Source organism: Acipenser ruthenus, chromosome 27 (assembly GCF_902713425.1).
Source record: "Acipenser ruthenus chromosome 27, fAciRut3.2 maternal haplotype, whole genome shotgun sequence".
Lineage (NCBI taxonomy): Eukaryota > Metazoa > Chordata > Actinopteri > Acipenseriformes > Acipenseridae > Acipenser > Acipenser ruthenus.
Window position 1 is genome coordinate 20,908,221 of NC_081215.1, and position 27,743 is coordinate 20,935,963.

General features: G+C 37.0%; 1 protein-coding gene across 1 annotated transcript; it reads left to right on the top strand.

The window, feature by feature from the left end:
- The first annotated feature begins 787 nt into the window (after positions 1–787).
- On the top strand, positions 788–27,041 carry swap70b (switching B cell complex subunit SWAP70b). The gene is made up of 12 exons (XM_034054218.3): positions 788–1,189; positions 6,210–6,350; positions 9,959–10,132; positions 12,787–13,014; positions 15,361–15,507; positions 15,920–16,028; positions 16,433–16,614; positions 19,021–19,128; positions 20,287–20,453; positions 21,288–21,486; positions 25,423–25,519; positions 25,922–27,041. The coding sequence occupies exons 1-12, from the start codon at positions 1,094–1,096 to the stop codon at positions 26,023–26,025; spliced, it is 1,752 nt and encodes a 583-aa protein (XP_033910109.3). The 5' UTR covers positions 788–1,093; the 3' UTR covers positions 26,026–27,041.
- The last annotated feature ends 702 nt before the right edge of the window (positions 27,042–27,743 follow it).

Consider the following 27,743-nt stretch of genomic DNA (forward strand, 5'->3'; position numbering starts at 1 on the left):
AGTTTATCACTAGTAGTTAGAGTATTTGAAAAGACTAACAAGTGTACCAATAGATTACAAATTCAGACAATCAAGTATTAAGGTATTATTGTAAAGCAACTAGACTTGCATCTATTTATATTAAAGATAAATAAATACACAAATACTGTTAATATTTTCACAATCAGTTTCATACACTAATACATACATGATTAAAACGCCGCCATATTATTATTATTAATAATCCTATGCGTTACGCTCCCCCCACTCCCCCTTCTCGTATATTGAAAGGTTTGGTACAGAATCAACTCGTCTCATTCATTGTCCTATTGCAGCCGCTTAAGAGCGAATGAGACTGAGGCTTCTCTCTCCGCTTTGTTTTTCAACAAAGTACAGCCAGCTCCCAGTTTCAGTGGCTAATACGTTTTTATTGTAGCATAGATGGAATGATTGTATTTGTATGTGGTCAGAAATCATACATTGTATACGGTAGATACAACTTACTTGAAATACATTTGTGGCAGGGTGAGGTTCCCCTGTTACATTATTAGTAGATTTTGTGTAATTTGGCAGGAATAGGATTAAGGATTAATTAAAAAGATGGTAATTATAAAACGATGTGCAGTTCAGTTTAGAAGCAAAACATGGAGGGAGGAGACCTGCCTATGTCCTTGTGGACCGGTGCTATGGAGCACTCGTTACTTTGTTAAGAAAACCTGCTAAAAGGTGGCCTTTATTTTAGGTTTATGTAAACAATGTATTTGATTACATTTCTATTTTGTAAAGTATTCACATATGCCGATCCTGGTTTAGCTAATGTTACTTTACTACACGATTTAACACCTGTACAGATAGCTAAAATACCGTATTATGTTTATTAATTTGGTAAAAGACAGAAAAAAAAACTACATGACCACCTGAACTGTAATAGAAATGAAAAGTACCGGTACGTCCTGCACAGTCCAAAACGAATGCTGCATTGTCTACTATTATGTGATTGCCTGACTCACAGTGTCGGTCACATGACTAGGTCCCATGTATCTAAACAAAACAGAAACTTTTTTCAGGCAGACAGAAGTGAACTGTGTAAAATTACAGTTAAAGAAACTGCAAAATGGGATTAAGGGAAGACCTTTTAAAGTCTATCTGGCACGCTTTTACAGCCTTGGATGTCGACAAAAGTGGAAAAGTGTCCAAGTCACAATTAAAAGTAAGTTTACCTTTTTATTTTTTACTTTTTTTTTTTGCAACATGAACCAAAGCCTTGTGTCAGGAAATGGGAGCTAAACCAAGTGTGTGACTGACTGTGACTTCATAGCTTCTTGATACCGCGTGTTACGAGTTATGATAAATCTTTTTGTATAAGTTTCATCAACCAATATGAATAATGTGTACAATACTACTCCAATAATCAATTCATGTTTTATAATACAGTAATACCATACCCGCACGATTTCGCTGAATGTAAAACATATATATATATATATATATATATATATATATATATAGATCGATCGATAGATAGATAGATAGAGAGTTGTAGTCAAAAATGTACATACCCCATGGAAATGTACAATTTCTAAAAATTTCTTGAAAAAATATAGGAAAAATCTTTTGTAGCAAAAGTTTTGTCTTTGTGGGTGAGGGGGAAAAAAAACAAGAAATAGATGTCAACAATTATTTATTTAAGCATTTTTTTGGTGTAAAACTCCAAAAGTGTTATTTCAAAAGTATTCATACCCTGACAAGGAAAATGCAATTAATAGCTAGTTGAGGCACCTTTAGCAATAATAACCTCTTGTAAACGATTAGGATATTTGTCAATGAGATTTTGCCATGATTTTTTAGTGATTTTTGACCATACTTCAACGCAACATTGTTCCAGTTCATTCACATTCCGAGGATTTCTCTAGAGCACAGCCTTCTTCAACTCGTACCAAAGATTCACAATTGGATTTAGATCAGGACTTTGACTAGGCCATTCCAGAACCTTGATTTTATTCTTCTTTAACCATTCTGATCGTTGTCGTGTTGGAATGTCCAGTTGGGCTATACATCAAGTTTTGTAGCGGAGAGTTTCAGATGATTGTCCAATATCTTTTGGGATGCTATGGAACCCATTTTACCATTTATTGGAACTAAATTTCCTGTGCCACTGGAGAAAAAAACAGCCCCATAAAAGGATATTACCACCTCCATGCTTGACAGTAGGTATGGTGTTCTTTTGCCTCACCATGAGTCTTGTACATCTTTATATTAGAAACAATAGTTGAAATTGGGATACTCAAATGCTTGGAAATCGTCTTTATCCGTCTCCAGCTTTATGACAATAAATACATTTCTGCCTAAGGTCTCTGCCTAAGGTCTTCAGATAGTTCTTTACTTTTTCCCATATTGACTTATTCGCAATGACAGCAATCATCCTTTGCCTGTCCCTTGAATAATCTCTAAGAATGTTCACCTATAATCCTGCATTTTCTAGACTTTTCTAGAATTGGGTTCTGAATTATCATATTGAAATATCTAGCACCTTGTAGACAATACTATCATAGCATCTAAGAGTATGAATACTTTTGAATTAGCATTTTTGGAGTTTTGCAATCTATTTCTTGTAACTTTTTTTCTCATTCACAAAAGCAAAACTTTTGCTACAAAAGATTTTTTCTAAAATTCTTTGGTGTCTAGACATTTCTAGAAATTCTAAATTTCCATTGGGGTATGTAAACTTTTGACTACAACTGTATATTTATAGAAACTATCAGAATATAAGAAAGAGACGTGCTGTCCACTATTTGTTTGGAACTGGACTCGTTACTTACTCTCCTAATCCCGATCAGATGCTCAATGGTAAAGTTTGGCTCGGTGACGTGACGTGATATACCAATGTACCAGACAAGTCTGTAAAATACTGAACGCTTTAATGAATGTAAACTTATGAAAGGTGTTATGGTCATTGTTAGGGGAAAACACTGTGTTGAGTTTTCAGAGGTGAAACGTCTAATGCAGTATTACTTGGGTATATGGGTTTTAGTTTCGTATTCTGAGAGTGGACTAATATATATCTGTTTTACAATACCCTGTATTCGATATTTTAATTTAGCCTATTAAATTTTTCAAAAAGTTTGGTTTTATTCTTAAACGTACATCCAAGTTAACATTTACTAAGTGAATCATATTGCGACGCAAGAAAACATAGCTAGAGAATTGACCAAAGGCAGTTATTCATTGTCAGCAGCTAGTCAGTCACATGGTTTGGGGTGAAGACACTGTGCTGATATTCAATTTTGCCTTCCTGTTTCCCAAAGGAAAAGCACTGACATAAAATGACAATGGTATTGTCACATGGCAAATGTCTTTTGACTTGTGCAAAGTTTGACCCCATTTTTTTTTTTAAAAAGAATAATGCAACAGTTAATGTTTCAAAACTAGGAACAAACAATTAATAAAAAGTAGTACTATGCACTGTGGCAAAGGGAATAGATTGGTGAACAGTTTACTGCAATCTGGGATTATACATCAGCATATTTGTTATAAATACTGTAGCTCTGAGGTGGTTATGGTTTAAACGCACAGAGACATTTAAACCATGGGTTGAAGCAATGATTTCAAGTAGAAAGTGACTAAGTTGTGGAAGCACCTGTACCTATGCAACAGATTTATTACAGTTTTATGCACTTGTAATAAATGATACACTGGAAAGGTCAAGCGCTACTTCTGATCAGTTTTCTCAAGGGCTAATATATGTGCTAGTCAACATGGTACTGTGCACAGTCAGGCAGCATCAGGAGTATTGCTGAAGCAAACAAGGTTTCAAAAAAACATTCTTCTACTTCTTTCTTTCCTGATAAACATCAACAGGGCTTTCTGCTGTATTTTAAAAAGCTGTGTAACCACAAAACAGCACCCTTAATCTTCTACTCTTTATGACCATGTGCTATACTGGGAGAGAAAGTCAGCAATAGGAACCATTTCATTGTAACATGAACTAGTCCTGACTTCCTCTTAGAAGTCATTGAAAAGGATATATCCTTTTTCTTGGTGTGCTGATTGTGTGATTTTTTTTTTTTAGTTCTGCAATGCATGGCCCTTTCAAGCACAATTTTAAATGTCCTTTTTTATGTTCTTGGTTGTCATATGCAGGATTGCCAGCAGTTCAACTCCCACCATAGGCTGACCCCTTTATGGTTTGCCTGCTGATACATTTATAAAAAAAAGATTTATAAGAAAAACAAATCCTTTTCTCTTAAACATACAGTTCTGTCAATTTTAAATAAACACATACAGGTAGATGTCTGTCTGGTAAGTTGTAAGTAAAATAAATAAATAAATAAATAAATAAATAAATAAATATATATATATATATATATATATATATATATATATATATATATATATATATATATATATATATATATATATATATATATTAGCTCAAAGAGCCAGCTGCCCAATGTTTTGATATGTTGTACATATCTTTCTCAAGGGAGCCTGTGTTTGAATCAAAACATTGGAGGTATTTATAGGTTTTTGACGTCATGACAACTACTTGTCATTGTTTACATTCAAATCCATGATATATTCTTACATGATGTAATGGTGTTCTATATGACATCATTTTTACTTCTATCTTATATATAAAATCTCAACCGGTGGCTGCTAGATCCCTTTACCTCACAGATGGGGGGAAAAAAGGAAGATTTAAGATCCTCATTTCTTACTTTTATTACTTTATTACTTTATTACAGTAATTAACTTAACAAATCAATTTCACGGATATGCCCTTGTCCTGATGAGTTCTGATAGGAGGTTTCACTCTCATCAGTAATGGCATGCTGGCAAGGATTTTTTCATGTTCTTCTGAGATTTATTCTTTTTGGCAGCGTATTCCATTAACTGAAATAACTGGGTGTGAATTTATGTAGTTGCATTCCTGACAGGCTGGCACGAGTGTGGACTCCAGTCTCCTGTGTGCGCTTTGTCTTGATAAGAGAGAGAAACATGCAGTCAAGGCTGTGTTTTTTTTTTTTTTTTTTAAATTTAGTAGTCGCCAATTGTTTTTTTTTTTTTTTTTTAATCATTTTCTTCCAATTTAGAATAGCCAATTATTTTTAGGCTCAGCTCTCCGCTACCACCCCCACACTGACTCGGGAGCGGCGAAGACGAACACACACTGTCCTCCGAAGCATGTGACGTCCAGGCTATAGGGTGCCTCCTACACTCCACTCGCAGTGCCTTTACCGGATGCGCCACTCGGGAGCCCTAGTCAAGGCTGTTTTAATGATCACACTGTACCAACACACTTAATCACATTTCCAAAGTAGAACTATAATAAAATAAGTCAAGTAGACAAACGTTACTGAAATAGACACGTCAGTGCGCTCAGGTGAAGGCACTAGCTAAAAAGCTTGTCTACTCAATGCAGTTTTTTATAGATCTGCCTGTTATACATCAAAACAGTGCAGGTCTAAGTTGATCTTACAGCAAAGACTGAATGCTGTTCTCTCAGACTGAGGTGTTTTGAAAAGTATTTGGAAAAGTTTTCATTTCCCTGCTTTTAAGAGGCTTGTCGTCCTGCTATCAAAACAACAGACTACCGGGGAGGGTTATATTAGGTCATCAAATAGGTCAAAACAACTAAAAGAACGTGGTTATACTGTATATATATATATATATATATATATATATATATATATATATATATATATATATATATTGTATATAATGTACAGTATAGAAGAATAAAGGCTAATAAATGAATAAATAGACTCCGTACCATGATGTCTGAAGGTTTTAAATAGAAAAGAATAGCAGATCATTACATCATTAACTATGTAGTAAATGACATCACAAGTACATTAATAGATTGAAATAGAAATAAATGAGTGTAGTTGCCATGGCATCAAAAGCCTATAAGTACCTCCACTGTTTGTTTTGAAGCACACTTTCCCTTAACAAAGGTATGTTAAATGTATGTGTCTGGCAACACTTCTCAGGTGACAGATCATTTCCTACAGCTCAGGTGTGATCAATTTTAGCTGCAGACCAGTGGCAATCACATATTCTTAATACACTGATTACCTCACAACTATAGGTTGGTAAATATAAAGGGGAAGGTCAGATTAAAAATAGCCCTTTTAATTGTGTTCTCTTCAGGTTCTACTTCCAGTTTTAATGTGTGTGTATGAAACCAGCTACAGTACATGTTTTGTAATTGTATTTCTGTGTGGCAGGTTCTGTCTCACAATCTGTGCACTGTGTTGAACGTACCTCATGACCCGGTTGCTCTGGAAGAACACTTCAAAGACGATGATGAGGGCCCCGTCTCCAATCAAGGATACATGCCCTATCTCAATAAGTTTATACTGGATAAGGTACTGTACCTTGACTATCCCCTCCAACTTGGGGGCACTTTTTCATTGTCTGCTGCTGTTTCTTGAAATAAAAATGTAGCACCTTACTAAAATGCACAATGAATGATATGATTACAGCCCTTAAGACCGTCTCCAAAAAAATTTAATAAAATACACTCCACAAAAACTTCAAAGCCGTCACTTGTCCTTATTCAGATGTACATGGCTAATCTGCACCATCCCCATGCAGCTTAAATGAACACTTTTGTTTTTAGTATCTGTCTACCCATACATATTGTACACTACTTGTATGATGCCATTAACAGTTAGCTCAAGCTTCTAATTCTGACAGGTGCTTTTTCATAATACTCATTTATTTATTTGATACAGATGAATTAATGAATGCAGTAAATCGTTTTTGTATCTAAACTAGTGTAGTAAGAGATTAAGTTGAAGTGGCTTTATATAATCTGATATTAAATGAACATTGTGCTTAAACATCTTTGCTGTCTTGCTTGCACTATCAGTGATCCTGCTTTTTTATGTGTGTGTGTGTGTATATATATATATATATATATATATATATATAATTTATGACACAATAACAACTGGTAAAACTGTATCTCATTTCAGTTAATCATTTCTTAAACAATCTTGCCCTTCAGTTTCCACATTTCACTTAAAGAAGAGGACATTGTGCTTATGAAAGCAGGTGTATTTTTTATACGTACTTAGCTGATGATATTTAAATCACGCTGTTGTACTTTGAGTTAATCATTTGAGAGTCAGAGAGTAACACGTTTACCAGTTCCTCTGTGATACTAATGGATGTTTTTAAAATGCTATGCATGAGTTCTTAGTGTTTCTCAGGCAGTCTGTTGTGAAAGAATAAGGAAGTGTTTAAAGGGTGGAGTTCAGGATCGGTGTGTTCTACTGTGTTCCTGTTTAACCCTTTTGCTGCCATAATAAATAGTGGGCATATACTCTAGCCTTTAATTAACTTATATTTTTTAAAGGAGAGCATTCTGTGCCAGTGTTACAAAACTGAGAAACTGAAGACATATATATTCTAATACTTATTTTGCTTAGTTCAAGTTTTATATTAACACAAGCTTTTCTTCTTTCAGAATATAGGAGTTAATTAAAGACTGGAATAAACTCTTTGAAAATGTGTTCCTCTTGTGTTGGGCCACAGTACAAAATGACAACCTGTTGTGCATTGTTAGAATAGTCTCTGTTAAAGCAACTGAATCACATAGGATCTAAGAGCATTAATAAATACAATATAAGTCTCAGTACAAAATGCCTAAACACATTTGCATTTGCATACTGTACATGCATTTTGAAAGTTCACAGTGCTCTACCACAGTGCCACTTCCTGTTGTCTTGTGTGTAACCGTCAGAACAGGTGACACTAGTGGTTTGATACAGTGTGAGTTTTGATCAGTTGCTTTATTTCATTTAGAAGAAAACACAATTACAATAATAAACAGCATATAGTAATATAGCAGGAATCTAAGAACTACTGATATGAAAAAGCATACAGCCAACACATAAATCCAAAACAAACAAATCAGGACCTGTGAATTAATCAAAATGTGTAATTGAAGATAGGGAACCACACAATTGCACCAGGAAAAAACAAACAAAAAAAAAAGCTTTGACCATGTAGGTTACTCTGGCATAGTGTGGAGTAGTGGTTAGGGCTTTGGCCTCTTGACCGGAGGGTCGTGGGTTCAATCCCAGGTGGGGGACGCTGCTGCTGTACCCTTGAGCAAAGTACTTTACCTAGATTGCTCCAGTAAAAAACCCAACTGTATAAATGGGTAATTGTATGTAAAAAAAAAAAAAAAAGTGATATTTGTATAATGTGATATCTTGTAACAATTGTAAGTCGCCCTGGATAAGGGCGTCTGCTAAGAAATAAATAATAATAATAATGCTCCCTTCATTTAAATCGTAAAACTTACATGTACAATAGAATTATGGAGTTTATTTTTCCTGTGCAAAGGAAATTAACTGGCAGGTAGCCACGGAGGGAGTGGTACTAAAGACAGAAAAAAGAAAACAGTCAAACAATATATTTAAAAAAAGCTATAAAAAAAATGTAAAAAGTAAAACTGCCCACAATTCTTCCCTTGATTTGACTTCTGTGCTTGAGAACAATCTGTCCTCTGTTCCAGTACCAGCAACATCTTCTTTATGTTCTTGGAATGCTAACACTCTCCACCGATGTTTACTTCGGTACACAGTGCCTTCACTACAGTAGGACTGGTAAAGCTTGAGCTGTCAGCACTTCTCAGTTAAAGGCTCCTCTCATTATAGATTGTCTTATGGGTAATTCCCCCTGAAGTACATCCCATGTTTAATACATCTGTTTATTCTGTACATTGTGCTCAATACAAAAACAGCTGGGTGACATTGTCTCTCACCACAAACATTTAGCATATCGGGATTTGACGAGTCGTACAGTAGCTTTTTTTTTTCTGTGCTACTTTTTCAAAGGTTTTAAAAAGTCCTGTTTCTTGAGCCGTCCACTTGATACAGTTTCATGTATAAACCTCCTTCCCTCATTACTCTTGTGAATGCAAATTAGTATTTATTTAAAGGAGAAAAGATCTACTTGGCCTTTAACAAGGCGGCCATTGTTCAGGCACAGAAAGAAGGAGATTGACAGAATGCTTGTGGGGGAGGGGAGGTTAGAGTCTGTGGGTAACAGGAGGCTGAAAATGAATGCTTGCAAGATATCAGATCGTTATTTCACAAGAGTGGCGCTTACTTAACTATTGAAGTTAAATAATATTGAGCTTCATTACCCAAGCTTATGAGGCAAGATGTTACTGTTCACCAAGGAAGAACTGCTAAAGTACAGATTTACTGTATATGTGCTCTCCAGGTTAAAAAAATGATGTCCAGTGCCATTAATATCTAAATATATAGTATCAGACCTCCTTCTATTTTTATTGGACCTATAAATGTCCAACACAAAACTGTCAAGTCCATATCGATCCCTTGAGTTATAGCAACATAATAATAATTATCAGATAAGGGCTATCCCATTACCCATCCAGAAGACAAAATTACTGGGAGACCTGAGCATCACAGCATCAATGACTGTTTGATCACTTTGTCAATAGAAATTTGGATGTGTTCCAGATGTGAAGCTAATCTCCAGGTCTTCTGCAGTATACTGGGCAGGGGTTCCTTGGTGAATAGCTAACATCAATGGCAATTAGTAATTTACTGCTTGCACAGATCCTTTTCTTGGATCTTGAATTCTTGAATTTTTACACACTATTTTTTTTGTCACATTTTTGGTGAAAAAAAAAAAAGACGATTATAAAACATGTTAATCGTTTCATTAAACTTTCGTACTCCTGCAGGGATGGATACAAGATTCCCATTGCAAATCAGTTTCGCCCTTTCCAGGTTTTACTGTGAGCTTGATTAGCCACAGTGATTAGGTAATAAGCTTGATGTGTTTTTATTAAACTTATTGTAAAACCAAGAATGGATCAAACTGCTATGCAATGGGAGTCTGAGTGCCATCCCTGTCCTCTTATTACCTTTTTTACAGTTTGTGTGCCATATTTATTCTCCTTTCTTTGTGCTTCCCAACCATCTCTCAGGTCCAAGACAACTTTAACAGGTTGGATTTCAACAGGATGTGCTGGACACTCAGTGCCAGGAAAAACCTGACAAAAAACACTCTGGTGATCACTGATGACGATGCCTTCAAAATCTGGTGCATCTTCAACTTCCTCACAGAGGACAAATACCCGCTAACACTAGTAACAGAAGAGGTAAGCTTTATTTCACTACCTTTTTACATTTCTATTTAAAATTTTCTACAGAAGAATCCAATTTTGATATTGATGTTTTGCGATATATTTATTTTGCCAATTATTGAATCATTTTATTGTGTGGTGACACACAACCCTGATACAGCACCTGTATTACTCCTTTCTGTGGTGAGGAGATTCATTATCTCGTCTGTTCGTTTTTCATTGTGTATTGTAACTAGAACACACTGATGATGGCACTATCTGTAATGTTTGTCTGCTTGACTTACTTTCTAATAAACAGTACTTGTTTATTGCAGCTCATTTTTTTGTGCTTGGTTTTAATGAATGTTTTGTTTAATCATTTACAAACATTTGAAACGATTAGCTATGTGCGGTAAAGAAACCCAGTAGAACACAGATAAGAAGCCAAGTTCCTCTATGTCATTAATTAACAGATTGAACACTCTAGAACCTTTATTATGACCATTCCGTATACTATATAAAGGATCTGATTCATTTATCACACTCCTCTCAGTAGACTATCCCTGATGGGGTAGCACATGTGGTTTTGTATGATAACAGGCGTGATTCACTTGGCCAAATGCATGCAGCACAGCCTTGACTGGCAAATCAAATTGGGTTTTGGGTGTTTTGATAAAGGTTTTAGGATCGAAGCGTTTGTTCAGCTAAATTTACAATCATATTTAATAGATTGTTCCCCAGTAAAAGCCAAGTTTAGACAATGCTGCTTAATGGTAACCTGGTTCAAACTATAATGTAGCGCCCTAGCACTGCATGCTATTACAGGGATGGAAATAAGACTCCTATTGCAATGCAATTTCACCCATTTCAGGTTTAAATACAAGCTTGATTAGCCACAGGATATTGGTATCAAGCTCAGGTATGTCTTATTAGACTCATGGTAAAACCAGGAATGGAGCAAACCGCTATGCAATGGGAGTTTTATTTCCATCCCTTTTGTAGTGATTCCACACAGTTTTTCTTCCCCTAGTAAGCAAGTCTAATTTGAAGTCACACAGTACCCATTATTGGCCCTCCTACCTGACACAAGTAACTTCAGAAAGACCACCGCTTGGTTACAATGGGTCTTCTATTATTATACTATTTATTTCTTTCTTTATTTTTTTTGTATGAAGTATTCCTCTATCAATGGGAACATGCATCCAACACTAAGCTACAACTTTACTGTGCCCTACTGTTATATTCCTAGTGATTTAATGATAGTCAGTTAAAAGCTACAGAACTCTCAAAATAGTAGGTAAGCGTCTTCTTGCAACATTATGTACTCGGGATTTATAATACACCTTGGAGTTGACCCTTAGTAATCTGTGGAAAATATGTATCATATCTGTGGAAGTCATTTCGGTGTGGCTGTGTAAAGATCCCCACAAAATAAATGTTTTTGTTGTACTGTGGTACTTAGCAGATTGAGTTTTCTACACTCTTCAAAAATATTAGTGTTGTATATTTCTTTACTTTGCAGTAGTTATTATACCAGATCTTTAACCAGGGCCTTTACCTTTTACAATACAGAAGGTATCTTGAAAGATATCTACCTCTGATTAACGCTTCCGAACATTTAACATTACACATTTCTTCCCATTGTAAAACCCCAACGTTAAATCACATTGACAAAACACCAACAACCCTAAACAGCCTCTCCTTTTAAACCATTAACCCTGAAGCAACATACAGATTGTTCTGAATTGATTCTCATTATCTTTTTATTTTATTTATTTATTTATTTATTTATCTATCTCCAAAGCATTTTAAACACACAGGGTAGGGCAGGACGGTTTCCATTTAAATCCACGAGACAGGCAAGGTGCAACAGGGCAGATCATGCTGCTGCAGTATCAAACATTTCCATCTCAGGGCAGTGGAAGTTGGTGTTTAAGAACCCACCATTTTAATTGGTTTAATTGGTCATGGTTCATAAGAGGGTTCCTCCTTTTACTCTTTAATTTCACCTCTGGAATTGTCTGTTTTCCAGTGTGGAAGATAAGGGGTTCACCCATTCAGCTATAATATATAATACAAACTTTTCTGTTTTGCTTAATTGCCATTCTGAAAGTTGTGTCATTTTCTTGTGGTGGGGAGTTCACCCAGAAGTTCAGTCATTCCTGTAAAGACTGTAGGAGTGGTACTGTAGAATGTGAGGTTAAGAGTGTTAGTCATAGGCCTGTAGCGTGACTTTATCTCTGGAGTATATCCCTCTTACTGTACCAAGAATTTATGGTTAACGTGATTGTGCTTTCAAGCCACTTCTTGTAGATTTGTTGTTACTCCCTTAGGGAGGCATTCGTACACACACCTGAACATTCGTACAGTTTCACCCTTTACATGTATCGAGAGAATCACTTATCCAGTTGTGATAAAACGAACATTCTTGAGTATCGGAATCCACGTACACAATGAGGTCTGTCTTGTATGCATATCACACTTTTTAAAATACTTTTTATATACATGGTGATTGAATGGATGGTGGGATCTTAATAAACTATTATATACTTCATAAAACTCCCCTTCAAAATAAGTCTTGTATTCACCATTGATCACACATTTTTGGTGTTTCAACTCTATATTACATGTCCTGTCCTGGTAATTAAAACATTGAGATTGACACTTTTTGGTTTTTCTCCTCCATCCAGATTGAGTACCTTCTAAGGAAGCTGACTGAGGCGATGGGTGGTAGTTGGATTGAGGAAAAATTTGAAGATTATAAGATCCAGTTGAACGCTAAGCAGCAATGCCTTTCTGTTTGGGAAATCATTGAACTGATCGGCACAGGACACTTCAGCAAAGGAATGGATCGACAAACGCTGTCGATGGGAATTAATGAGGTTTTTCAGGAGCTCATACTAGACGTGTTAAAACAGGTGAGTTTTCTTTCTTTTCTGTTACTAATTACACATAAAATACTGAAAGTGGGATTCATCTGTGCCTTTTCTTAAAAAAAAATATATACAGTAAATGCTTCATTTAAATGATCGGATTTAAAACATACAATTTGAATTCCATATATTACAGAAGGGCAGCAGTGTGGAGTAGTGGTTAGGGCTCTGGACTTTTGACCAGAGGGTTGTTGGTTCAATCCCAGGTGTGGGACACTGCTGCTGTAACCTTGAGCAAGGTACTTTACCTAAATTGCTCGAGTAAAAACCCAACTGTATAAATGGGTAATTGTATGTGATAAAAATAATGTGATATCTTGTAACAATTGAATTAAGAAATAAATAAATTAATGAATTATTAAATTAATTAATAAATTAATAATAATAATAATAATAATAATAATAATAATAATAATAATAATAATAATAATAATAAAGCATGGAATTGGTTCAACCTGGGCTGATAACACTTGCAGTTAACACACTTTTGCAGTATAAGAAGGTTTAAATAGGAGGCTGTGTGGTCTGGTGGTTAAAAAAAAAAAAAAGGGTTTGTAACCAGGAAGTTCCCGATTCAAATCCCAGATCAGCCACTGACTGATTGTGTGACCTTAAGCAAGTCACTTAACCTCCTTGTGCTCCGTCTTTTGGGTGAGACGTTGTTGTAAGTGACTCTGCAGTTGATGCATAGTTCACACACCCTGGTCTCTGTAAGTCATCTTGGATAAAGGCGTCTGCTAAATAAACAAATAAAGATAACACGAATCACAAGGCATGGCCATTATATGAGGAAAGAGGGTGCAGAGTGAGCTTCTTCTAATAACAAGACTGCACCCTCAATGTTAATCTTGCATAAATGTACTGAAGTGTTAATCACAGATAAATATCTTTCTAGATCTCTTCTGTATTGTATAAGGTAAAGGTAAAGGCATTGGTCAAGATCTGGCACAGGTAAAGAAATCTAGTACACAGTTCTACTAATTTCAAGGAGTGTAATAAACCCAATGTGCTAAATACCACAGTACAACAAAAAATGTAATTTAAATTGTTGTCCTGTACTGCCTATTAATAACTCAGCGCTGTTTTTGCTGTGGTACTACTCCTTACTAGCTATTGTTAAACTACACTAATGCAGCTGTACTTTTAGTTTCTCTGTTCAGTTATAGTCCCTCTATATGGTTTTAATTTATTTTTAGTGCTATGTACATTCTGCAGGAGCTCCAGTAGTGGTATCCTGCTAAAACTGTAGTTTTTCCTGAAGCACAAATACTAAATCTGCTGGATGTTTGCTTAACACGGTTCTTATGTTTGCGTGTGCCTTTGTTTTAAGAAAAGCTGAAGTTGTTTTTATTGTCCCCAGAATGATTCTCAAATGGTTTTGCTTCTACCCATGTTATGATAAATTTATTTTCAGCTCATAGACAGTAAGTCCAGTAACATCATACTGTAATTGTCCACAATGTGAAGAAATAGGAAACTCTTGATCCACAGACAGAAGGGTCGGTTGTAATGATGTAAGCAGCTGGAGCCCAGTGTTATTTCATACTTTTGTGAGTGAAGATATTTAACAGAGAAGAATGGAGATGTTGTAATGGATAGCTTGTAATGGTAGCTGTTGTACTGTGTTGAGGAATGCAACTCAGATACTGGTCTGTTTTAATTCAGTTGCTGAAATGGTAACTAGTTCTTTTTTGCCTGTTATATTTACCTTTCACTAAAAACGGGGCAGATTGCACACTGGAGTAAAAAATAAACAAGGTGTACCATGGAAACGGCTAGCATGCCCCATGTTGGACTTTTCCATATTAATCCTGATTTCCTGGAACTGGCCCTATATTACAGATTGTTAACTCCGTTTTGGTTGTGTATGTATTGCCTTAAACACAGCGCAGTAAACCTGCATTTGTGATTTACAGGCTTGATAATTTTCCTGAAGGAGTGCCTTTTAATTCCCCATTCTGAAAGGGCTGCAAAGGGAATCCCAGTACATTTAGGGGTTCCCTCAGGTGGGGGAGGTCCTGCCCTGGAGGGTAAACATAATTAAATACAGTTCTTAAGGTTTTTGATGCAACTGCCTCAATGAAACCAGTGGTGGGAAACTTTTAAAATAACTTTCTAGCATGTTTATAGTTCGGGTGGTTGTAAAAATCTTGTATTATATTGCCTGGCTGCTCGCAAAATACAGTAAGATCACAATATGATAGTGTTAACGTGAAATGAAAAGCATAGGGCAAAGGAGATAATTGTGGTTTAAGACGTAGGTTTTTTGTTAGCAGCCTTTTCAAAATAAAATAGTTTTATAACTTGTTTTTTTATACCTTTTTTCTACAGGGTTATATGATGAAAAAAGGCCACAAAAGGAAAAACTGGACAGAACGCTGGTTTGTGCTGAAGCCTAATGTTCTTTCATACTTTGTGAATGAGAATTTAACAGAGAAGAAAGGACATGTCATGCTGGACAGTAGCTGCTGTGTGGAGGTATGAAGTTCAAACACAGGCCTGTTTAATTCAATGGATGAAATGCTAACGGTGTTCGTAACTATGTAGTTCTTTGTTGCCAGTTCTATTTTCCTTTCATTAAAGTGACACAAATTGCACACTGGAGTTAAAAAGCATTGATAAACAGGGCCATCTGTCTACCATGAGAACAGCTAGCATTTCCCATTTCACCTTGCAAAACTTCACAGTATGTTTACCACTAAGTAGGAGTGATATTCCTTATAAAATGTATATTTATAGAAAACAATATAGAACAAAAGTTAATTTGTCATTTATTCCTGGGCGAGTCCCACCCTCAGTCCATCCATTTCCTTTGCTATTGTTCATATTTCATTGGCCCAGCAATAGGAAGCCGATTGTAAATAAATGCAAAATCCTATTCTTGTTGCAGTCTTTACCGGACAAAGAGGGAAAGAAATGCCTTTTTCTAATAAAGTGCTCCGGTAAAACTTTTGAGATCAATGCCTCAGATAAAAAGAAGAAACAGGAATGGATTCAAGGTAGGTATGATGGATACAGTAGTAACATGAATTCAAGAGCAACCTTATTGCATATCTCAAGAATGAATGATTTGATATGAATAAATAATGCAGTTAGTGTTCTAATGCTCATGCAGATTTCATGTGGTCTGTTACAGGGTTTTTTTTTTTTTTTGAGTTTTACACATTTTTAATTTCTTAGGAAGCTTTTGGCTGTATAACTTTATAAATATATGTTACACCAAGTTTTCAGCCTACATTACAATGCAGGAGGGACTGTAAACTTTATACACTTGGCACAGACTTTAGAGAAAAGAAAACGATGCAGTTTTAGGTGTGGTGGCCAACACTCCCAAGCTGAGAATGCTTTGAGCCACCACAGTGAAGGTCACCTTGCCTGGGGTTCCTGTGTTTTTTCCCCAAAGCTATTCAGACCGCTGTCAACCTGCTGAAACAAGGCCTCCCAGCTCCTCACAAGGAAGCGCGTCAGAAACGGAAAGAGCTACGTCAGAAACTGCAGGCAGAGCAGGAGGCACTGGAGCAGAGGATGAAGGAGCTGCAGACCGCCAACGAGAGCAAGCAGCGGGAGCTGGAGACCATGAGGAAGGTAAAGACCACCTTTAAGATGCACTGTGTAACCTGTGTTTTAGGGAATACCTTTTCTAAAGGTGTACAATAAGGAACATTCTCTTATTCAGTAGTAACAAGAACAAGTCCCTCAACTATTTCATTGTTTGAACCCTTTCAGTGCTGAATTATTTTTGTCGAGCTGAAGAAGGAACTCCTTTATTGAGTATACAAAGACACAAATATGTTTTATATATATGTATACACTACCTCAGACTGGGACCTGAGGTTCCAGTGGAACTTTCAGTGGCATATGTTAACATACGGTAAGATGAGGCAGGGCTTTGGGGTCCCACCAGGACTAGTGTGGTTCCTGGAGTTATACAGCACATCTCATTTTCAGGGACATCTACCGGTATTAAATATAATAGATTCATCTTAAATGAGGATACACTGATCGCAACAAAACATGCATGCATTGCCCTTACAGTATTCAGAGTAAAATCAGAGAGAATTAAGATTTTGTTCAAGTGCTTTTAAAACATGAAGACGGGGTGACATTGTGGCAGATCTATCGAAGCTGAAGCAGCTGTTTTGACTAAAGTAACGATTACCAAACACAAATATTTCCATTTATTAAGGCCCAAGGGCAAAGCTATGTGAGGGCAGAAGTAACTCTTGGTTTAAGTAAAAAGGACCATTATTGTTCCGATAACTGCAAACAAAGCCCATGCAACGCTACTGTCATCTGCTTTGTTGTAAAAGCCATCCCAAACTATTGTACACTGAACAATGGTGCGCTTTAAAAATCACAAACTAGCATGCCTTTCCTTAAAACACAACCAGGAAGCACCTGCGAGCATGCATTTAAACTGTCAGCTCGAATCGTAGAATACATCTAATAAAAGGGATTAGATAGGAAATTATATATTTTCTAGACACTCATGTTGTTTGGTATTTTTGTAAGTTAAATAAAAGAAAGTATAAATAAATGGCACAGTCATTTTAGATTATTTTCTCAGTCAAATGCCACAGCCCATTGAATCTTATTATTATTATTTTTTTTAAATATTATTTCAGCTGTAGTCTTCAAAACTGTGTGCAGTAACTGGTAACGTATATAAAGTAAGCCCACAGGTGGTCTTACCAGAGGTATATTTTGTGAGTCAAATATAACTTACTAGACAACCAGACAGATTTAAACAAGTAAAGATTCCAACTGTAGTGTCACAGTAATTAAAAGTTTGATACAGATTCCTATTTTTATTGAGCAAATAAAAACTTGGATTTCTTTTATGAGTTTCAGACTAAAAAAATACTGCCTTCCTGTACTGCATGGTAGAGCGTACTGTAGTTTTGGGCTCCCGAGAAAATCTACAGATATTTCTACTTTTTTGTAAAATTGGACATTTGGAACATGTCATCAATATGAAGAAAGAGTCTTGTCACTCTTCTTGTACTCTATACTGTACCAGTGAAAGAGTTTTTGTTACAGAAAGCAGGTGTTAGTTTTATAACATGTCCTTGAACTGTGGAGCCTTGTTGATGTGTAAGATGTTGCGTATCGGTGCGATTCACTGCTTTCCAGTACTTGTTGTACATACTTTGCATGGGGTGAATTCTAGATAAATAGCTGGAATTTCTCAAATGATATGTACCTCTTTAACATTGTTACAATATACAGTGCTAAAAACAAACAAAAAAACACTTTGTTTTATACGTTTTTTCTTTTATTTTTAAATATTGCAGTGATTCAGTGACATGTCATCAACATTTTTATCAGTTTTTAATAATAAATGTCATATTTTCAAGATAGCTGCAGTGATGATGTAGCTATAGTTGTGTATTTCATCAAAAAAGGGAAGTTGCTTGCCTCATTTGCATTTCTATCTTACCCACATGTATAAAAAGATAAAACTGTTTGCGTAGCTTGAAGGTCATGAGTTTAAAAATAGCCATGGGATTTGTTGTAGCGTCAGTCTATTTAAGAAAATGAATCTTCCAGTACTGTACTAATCAAGCATGCAACTGTCCTTTAAGAACTAAACTCATTAAACTGTTTAATTGGCATTTCATTTCAGGCTTTGGTTGTATTTGTCAATCAGTGTGAGTTGAGGTTGTGTCTGTTAACTTAATAAACATAAATGTTTTCTTGGTGCAAAACTGTGCACTAATCTCGTTGGGTGATGTTTGGATCATTTGTAGTACACCAATTAGTTGGATTGATAACAGTACCACTGTGTGTAAAATAGCAGGTTAGTGATCAGGATGAGATGATTCTGTAGTTCTAATTGGTAAGTCTTTACAAACTCTTTCAAAATCATGAGCAATAACAACTTCCCTTTTGTTTTGTGGTGTAGAAAATTCTTAAAGTTTCTGAGGTGAGGTGTCAACGGGAAGTGTCCGTCTTGCTAAAGAGTTTCATTGATGTCGTTCTGCTTTATAGAAACTGGAGGAAGATGCAGTCAATGCTGCCGAGGAAGAGAGGAGACGGCAGCAGACACAGGCAGAGCTGCAGGACCGCTACAGGACTGACCTAGAGAGGGAGAAAATGGTGCCTGAAACGCTTTTATTATTAAATGAGAAACCAATGCTCGCTTTAACACAAAGCTGTGTTTGGTGGGTATTCATATATGTCATGGTTCTGGGATTTCTTTAGGCTGTATGGAGGCAGTATAGAAAGGTGATGCCCATTTTACCCATTCTGGGCAGTCCTAAGCTACTGTAAGGAAAATACATTTGTGCCGTGTCTGTTTTAATAGAAACGTGACACATTACTATCCACCAAATGTTTTTCTTTTAAACCAAATATAAAAAAATAAAACAAACCACAAAAAGGAAGGAAGGAAATAGAGTTTTCCAGTGTTCTCAGCAATGGGTAAGGCTGTACTAAGCATTATTCAAATTAGAGCAGAGATACTTGCAACAGTTCTCTACAGGAATAATTTACTTTTTGCTAAGGGCATATTCCACACCAGTGAAAAATTCAACACATTGCTCTTAATATCTATTGAACAGATTGCTTTCTTTTTTCTCATTAAACTTTGACCTTTCGAGTCAACATGGTACCTCCTTATCAGGCTAATGCAGTTTAAACACTGACTTCATAAAGTTACAACTTCAAAAATTGGCTTCATGGGGGGCTCCCGAGTGGCGCATCCAGTAAAGGCACTCCGCGTGGAGTGCAGGATGCTCCCTATAGCCTGGTGGTTGCTGGTACGGGTCCAGGCTATTCCACTGCTGGCTTTGGACAGTAGTTCCAGTGGGGGCGGTGCACAATTGGCCGAGTGCCGCCCGGGGCGGGGAGGGCTTAGGTCAGCCAGGGTGTCCTCGGCTCACCGCACACTAGCCACCCCTGTAGACTGGCTGGGCGCTTTTGGGCCTGTCTGCAAGCGGCCCAGAGCTGCGTGGTCCTCCGACGCTGTAACTCTGGGGTAGCTGGGTGGTGGGCCTGCAGAGTGAAAAGAAGCAGATGGCTGACAGCACACATTTTGGAGGACGGATGTTTTCATCTTCGTCTCTCCTGAGTCAACGCTGCAATAGCATATTAAATCCAAAAGCTGTTTTGAGTGCATTCAGACACTTTGTATACATTTTGTTCTTTATATAAAGAAGTTTGTAATGTTGGGAAAACTATTAGGAAATAACTTGTGCAGTGCAGGTTTCTACACGCTCTCCCCTGGTTTAACGAGCTGCTGTGCTGTGTTGTCAGGTGAGACAGCAGATGGAGGAGGAGGTTGCTCAGAAGTCCTCCGAGTTGGAGCAGTACCTGCAGAGAGTGCGTGAGCTGGAAGACATGTACCGCAGGCTGGAGGAGTCCCTGGAGGATGAGAGGCAGGCGCGGCAGGACGAGGAGACTGTCCGCAAGCTGCAGGCCAGGTGAGCCCAGTGAGGGGCCAGCACTGCACAGCACAGCATCATGATGTGACAATAACACACTTGATTAACTCCCTGTACCTTTTGTTCCGCTTCACTATGTTTTTTCTCAATCGCCAAAAAAGTTTAAAATGTTTGAAAATGGGGTTCAGATTATTGCAAAGCATTACAATTCTGCAGTTCTGCTAAGCAAAGGATGTGTGAATTTCAAATGCTTTCCATTTGTTTTCTGGACACGCACAAGTAATCGCAGGTCAGTGGTGGAATTTCAGCCTGGTTCCTGTTTTTAGTCAGAAAATGTTTTTCCCAAAAACATGTGCCTCAAGGAAACCCTCTCCTCATACACCCCACAGCAGAGAGGGGAAGCTTATTTTTTTTGCATTGACAAAAGCAGACTCATTATGATTTAGATATTTTCAGCATAATAAATGGCCCTGCTAGCATTCATTATTGTACAGTTGTATATTGCATTAAAATGTAGTAGCTGTCCTTTTTTACCAGGACTTGTGGGGTGGTTATAGGGTGGTTTTAACACATTAGTCAATAGACACACATCTTCTAATAGACTATAAGCTGCTGACACATGCCTCCCGGTAGGTATTAACACACACCTTCCCATAGTTAGGAAAGTGCCATGAGAGTACATGACGTGCACGTGCCAATTATCTCACAATATTGAGAAACACAGGCACACAGGATTGTATCATTTCAGCTAGCTCTCCCTATATATTACTGGTTAAAATATATAGCCAACTGAATTTGATGTGTTGCTATAATCGATTTAATTGTCCATGTGATGCGGATCATTTCTAAATGGTTTCTCTCTCTGTTTCATAGGCTACTGGAAGAAGAGGCGACTAAGCGAGCAGAGTTAGAGCATTTACACTTACAGCAGCAGAAAGCTATTTCTAGGACTGAAGCCGAGAAGCAGGAACTGGAACAACAGCGCATTGTGAAGGAACAGGCACTGCAGGCAGCCATGCTGCAACTGGACCAACTTGAGAGTGAGCGCAAAGAAGCGCTGGAGCAGTATGGGGTAAGAGTGACAAACGCACACACATGCACGCACGCACGCACGCACGCACACAGAGACACAGACTAATACTCACACACACACACACACACACACACACGCGCATGCACGCACACCCACCCACACCCACCCACACACACACACACACACACACACACACACACACACACACACACACACGCACGCGCATGCACACACGCACAACCACCCACACCCACACACACACACTTGAGCAATGGACAAGTTGACATTATCTTGTTGAATGGAAGAAGCATACAGAGCTCCAGATGAACATGCATACCACTTTACTGAATCCTATATGAAATCTTAGCATATTTGACTCTAGTATATGGAATGTTCTTCAAACATGACATCTTTTTTAGTCTTACAACCAAAAGGCGGACTTGTTAGTTTAGTTCAGTTTATTCACTTTGTGCCCGCAGGGGTACATCTCAATAGTGTGAGCACTAATACAAAGAGAGACGTTAATAGTCCATAGTGTAATAACAGTACAACAATGAAATAATTCCCAACAATTACTATTCATTTAAAATAAAAACATGCATAGTGAATAAAATGTGAAATATGAAACAAAGTTGAATTGAAGTTACGTTTGTGAAAACGTGGTCTAAGGAACTCTATAAACTAGCCCTATGGAAGTTACAAAACTAAGATTTAAGGTGTGCTTAAGCTAGCAAGGTGACATGTTGCCTACCTCTTCCAGCAATAGTTTTGGTAATCCTAGCTGTTTCAATACAGTAGCATTTATGATTGTGCAGTTGCTCTTGTGAAAGGGGTTGCACCCCCTCCTCCCAGGTGTCTGTTAGCACAGTGCTGTGGAGTCACTCCTGCCTCCCTGGAGTGTGGGGACCTCTGATCACAGCAGAGCATAGAGGACTGGAGTGAACCACTGCCCCTTCAAACATCTGCCATGGTGTCTAACCGTTAATGCTCAACAAGGTGTGGTAAAAGACAAAGAGAGTATGGTGAGAATGCATACATAGTATTAGGTATGGAAAAAGTACCGTAAAATGCCCTACATGTGCTGTTGTTATAAGAGTCAGTCTGCTATGGATTCCTGGGATCAGTGGGCTGGAAAGGGGGGTAGGGAGCAGTCATGCTGGGTTGAATGTTCAGACACTTGAAGCTCAGCTTCCATATAAGCACGCCCTTAAAAGCAGCTTGTGCTTTTTTAAACACCAAAGGTGTCCAAACTGGAGGCATTATAACAAAACAAATAAAATAACATTCACACAAGTTAAACAAAACAAACAAACAAAAAAAGGTGAGCAACACACTAGTAAATTGCAGTGTGAAAGCAACCAAAAGTGTGTAGTTCCTGTACCCACAGTTGCATGTGTTTTCCTTATCCATTTTGTCAGTTCTGATGGCATCTATTTTATGGCATCTTGTTGTGCCTTCTCTTCACTCTCCTTCCTCCCATGCTTGCTCCTTCTCTTCCCTTGTCCCCCTGTGGTGAAACCAGCTACCGGTTATCCTCAGGACTGCCTTTTGCTGCTTTCTGCCAACTTCTCAAAACTCACTTATTCAATCTTTTTGTAAATTCCTATTTATATATCTTTTTGTATTTTTTCCTTTATATTTATTTTGTATATATTGTATATGTATGTTAGCTTTGCATTTCTATTGCCTATAATTTAGATACTTTTTAGTAAAGGCACCTGCTAAGTATACTACTACTACTAATCTATTTACATAAGGGAAGGACAGAGGGCTAAATGTGTTGAAACAGCTCCACCTGCTGGTTATTTCTAGTATTAATATACTTAGTAAATTTGAAAATGATTTGCATTGAGATTGACACAGTATCCAGTGTCCAAAAGAATATAAACCATCCTTAACTGGAATTGTAAACTGGTTAACTGTTGTTTTAATAATAACATTCATGTATTGCTTTAAAAAAAGGTTACAGTTTTAGTATGTACTGTGCCCTTTCAGTATAAGAACATAAGAAAGTTTACAAACGAGAGGAGGACATTCGGCCCATCTTGCTCGTTTGGTTGTTAGTAGCTTATTGATCCCAGAATCTCATCAAGCAGCTTCTTGAAGGATCCCAGGGTGTCAGCTTCAACAACATTACTGGGGAGTTGGTTCCAGACCCTCACAATTCTCTGTGTAAAAAAGTGCCTCCTATTTTCTGTTCTGAATGCCCCTTTTAATCTCCATTTGTGACCCCTGGTCCTTGTTTCTTTTTTCAGGTCGAAAAAGTCCCTTGGGTCGATACCTTTTAGAATTTTGAATGCTTGAATCAGATCGCCGCGTAGTCTTCTTTGTTCAAGACTGAATAGATTCAATTTTTTAAGACTGCATATGCCTTTTAAATCCAGAATAATTCTGGTCGCTCTTCATTGCACTCTTTCTAGAGCAGCAATATCCTTTTTGTAGCAAGGTAACCAGAACTGAACACAATATTCTAGATGTGGTCTTACTAATGCATTGTAAAGTTTTAACATTACTTCCCTTGATTTAAATTCAACACTTTTCACTATATATATCTGAGCATCTTGTTGGCCTTTTTTATAGCTTCCCCACATTGTCTAGATGTTTCTGAGTCAACGTAAACTCCTAGGTCTTTTTCATAGATTCCTTCTTCAATTTCAGTATCTCCCATATGATATTTATAATGCACATTTGTATTGCCTGCGTGCAGTACCTTACATTTTTCTCTATTAAATGTAATTTGCCATGTGTCTGCCCAGTTCTGAATGCTGTCTAGATCATTTTGAACGACCTTTGCTGCTGCAACAGTGTTTGCCACTCCTCCTATTTTTATGTTGTCTGCAAATGTAACGTGTTTGCTTACTATACCAGATTAATGTAGGTTAGGAATAGTAGAGGACTTAATACTGATCCCTGTGGTACGCAACTGGTTACCTCGCTCCATTTTGAGGTTTCTCCTCTAATCAGTACTTTCTGTTTTCTACATGTTTACCACTCCCTAATCCAAGTGCATGCATTTCCTTGAATCCCTACTGCATTCAGTTTGAGAACTAATCTTTTATGTGGGACTTTGTCCAAATCAGTTATCCATTGTCGATGTTGCATCCTCAAAAAAGTCAAGCAGGTTAGTTAGACACGATCTCCCTTTCCTAAAACTATGCTGACTGTCTCCCAGGATACTGTTACCATATAGGTAATTTTACATTTTGGATCTTATTGTAGTTTCCATAAATTTACATATAATAGAAGTTAGGCGTATTGTCTGTAGTTACTTGGTTCGGTTTTGTCTCCCTTTTTGTTGATTGGTATTACGTTTGCAGTTCTCCAGTCTGTCGGTACAACCCCTGTGTCAAGAGACTGTTGCATGATCTTTGGTTAGCGGTTTGTAAATAACTTCTTTCATTTCTTTGAGTACTATTGGGAGGATCTCTGTCGGTGCCTTGACAAATTGCGCTAGGAAACAGTCATTTGTCATTTCCACCATTTCAATTTCGTCTGTCGTGCTCCCCACCAGGTTTTCCCATTTTATATGGGGGAAGTTGAAATCCCCCATTTAATATGGCTTCTCCATTTCTAATGTCAATGTATAACAGATTATTTTGCTCGGTGCCTGAATTTGGCGGTCTATAGAATGCCGCTATTATTATGCCCTTTGAATTTTTGTCTATTATTCTGACACATATTGAGTTGGCCTTGTTTTGATGTAGTCTCCCTTCTGCTTTTTTGTTGATTTCTCCCCCCTTCCTTTCTAGTTTAAATGCTTCTTAACCTCCTCGAGGATCCTTTCTCCGAGTAGATTGGTTCCCTTTTTATTAAAGTGCAGTCCGTCCCGCCTATATAGATAGTTCTTGTAGAATGTGGTCCAATGTTCAAGGAAGGTGAAGCCTTCCTGTGTGCACCACGATTTCAGCCATGCATTTAGATGATTTATTTCCATTTATACAACAGCTAATGCTTGGATTTGTGTGTGTGTGACAGGAGGTTATGAAGAAGCTGGAGAATGCAGCTAATAAGACCAGAAGCTGGAAGGACAAAGTAGCTCAACATGAAGGGTTAATACGCTTGATTCAGCCAGGTAAGGGATTTATTAATACCAAATACAGTGTATGTATGTGTGTATCTCAGTGATCTTAAACAGAATTTAAGGAGAAATTACTGTAATAATAACCTGTTTCTGTATCTCATTAACACAGATAAGTAATAATTCGGGGTATTATAATAACTCATGATTAATTAATTTGAGAATAAAGTGTTTTGTGGCAGATTTAAAATAAAGTTCTGTATGCATTAAACTTCTTTTGATTATTATTATTTTTTTAATAATCAAGTCAGGTATATGAAGCTTCGTTTAAATAAAGCCAGCCTTTAAAAAGCCGTAGCATCTTCTTTTAAAGCCCAGGCCAGGTGCAGCCTCTGCAATGGTGTTCCCCAGTAACTTTCCTACTAAAAATGAATTGCGGTCATTTTTATTTTTCAGGTTCAAAAGGTCCACAATTGATCACTAACTGGGGAGCAGCAGCATTTACTGAGGCAGAACTGAACCTGAGAGAGAAAAGCTGGCAGGGGAAAAAAACCCAGTAGTAGAGCTGGCTGACGTAGCCAGCGCTTTGAGCATTCCAGAAGCGTCGTAGAGGTTCTAGAACAGCAGCCCAGACAGTTTTGGCCATGGCCACGCTTTTTAGCATTTGTCAGAAGGTCGGGGACATTATTGTTAATCTAGAATGTGTAATAAAATTAAAATACTGATTTATAAAATAGAACCAAAGCGGAGTACTACATTGTAATATGTTCAGTTCTTTATCCAATACATTATTATTGCAGTATTTTAGATTATGCCACAGGAACAATGTGGAGCAGCTTTGAGGGTCACTGTTCTAGAACCTTTACAGGATAAAGCTTTCAGCTCCTGGTAAAGAACCATTAGACTGAGCAGTATGAAGAGAATATGAAGTAGATCGCTAATCCTGTTTCTTAGTAATTAAATACACCCACATGTGTACCTAGCCTGTTACCTTTCTAGAAATTATGTTTCTGAATGCTAGTATCTGTCAGTGTGTGAAAGTGTGTGTTTGTTTGTCATTGAAATTTGTCATTTCTCAGTTTCATCTATAATATATATTTTGGTATCATTTGAAGATGAAGATAGCTGTAGTTGTACAATTTTGATTCATGTTTTTTTTATTTTTTTTTTATAATCCAGCAGTTGCTTGCTGTGCTGATTTTAGTCTTGTTTTAAACCTATCTTCTGCCAAAGTACTGAAAGAAAAAGTAAAGTGTTGAATGTCACTTGCTTCAGGTAGTTTACAGATCTCCTTAAGATTTAAAAATTAGTGTTGTGCAACATAATTGTTTTCAAACAAGGCTTGCTTTGTGTAAGTTCCATGTAATTTCCTTTATATCAAGTGTTACTAAGTAATAATTGTGAACAAGTAGAACGACACATGCCTTACATTTCCTTATATATTTAATATTAACCAATATAGGCAGCTTATTATTGGAAGAAACATTTCTTGCTTACTTGTACCCTTGAAATCACTGTTAAGATTGAACACAGATTTTTGATCAAATTAAATCAATAAAAGTTTTTTGGATTCAAACCCTATTACTATATTTAATATTTGACCTCCTCTCTTTCAAAGACTGATTTCTGAAAGCATTTAATCTCATTTAAAGATTGGTTTTGAAGAATGCAAAAACTATTGTAGGCCCCATATGATATGTGTTGTCTTTGGAGACGAGTATAATTTCTATATAATTTAAAGAATACCTAATGATGAAAATAGCTGTAATAAACCACATGTTCATGTATTTGATTCTAAATATTCCTAAATATAAGATGGCTGGTAATGGGTAGAATAATCTCCTGGATTTTTTCTTATTTGACAATGGTTGGTCAACATAAAGATGTTCATTGGGATTTAAATCCTGATGCTAAATTACAGATTTTTTTTCTTCAGTTTTAATAAAGATGCAGTGTATGTATTTTGTTTCTTTGTCATGTAATAATTTTAAAAAATGCAGGTCTCCCATTAGAATGTATATTTTGTATTTTATAGACGTTATCAAATTATTGTCACAAAAACACAAATGTCTTGATTCAGATAAACTGAGTTCAGGAATTGGGCGAAGAATCCACCAGATGAAAGAGTAGAGGCAGATTAGAAATTTGCATAAACAGAATGTGAAGAGAGCTTCGGGTTTAGTAAAGCAAGGTTGGCACAGTGAAGAAGGTTGAGAATATAGACTGGTCCTTTCGGTGTGCCATGCGCCATACTTTTGACAGTTTTGTATTTGCATTT

What these genes read in the sequence shown, in the direction of transcription:
- swap70b (XM_034054218.3), top strand. Translation starts at nt 1,094, where the DNA reads ATGGGATTAAGGGAAGACCTTTTAAAGTCTATCTGGCACGCTTTTACA. An exon ending in TGTCCAAGTCACAATTAAAA is followed by an intron (nt 1,190 to 6,209) that starts GTAAGTTTACCT and finishes TCTGTGTGGCAG; the next exon opens with GTTCTGTCTCACAATCTGTG. An exon ending in TACTAGACGTGTTAAAACAG is followed by an intron (nt 13,015 to 15,360) that starts GTGAGTTTTCTT and finishes TTTTTTCTACAG; the next exon opens with GGTTATATGATGAAAAAAGG.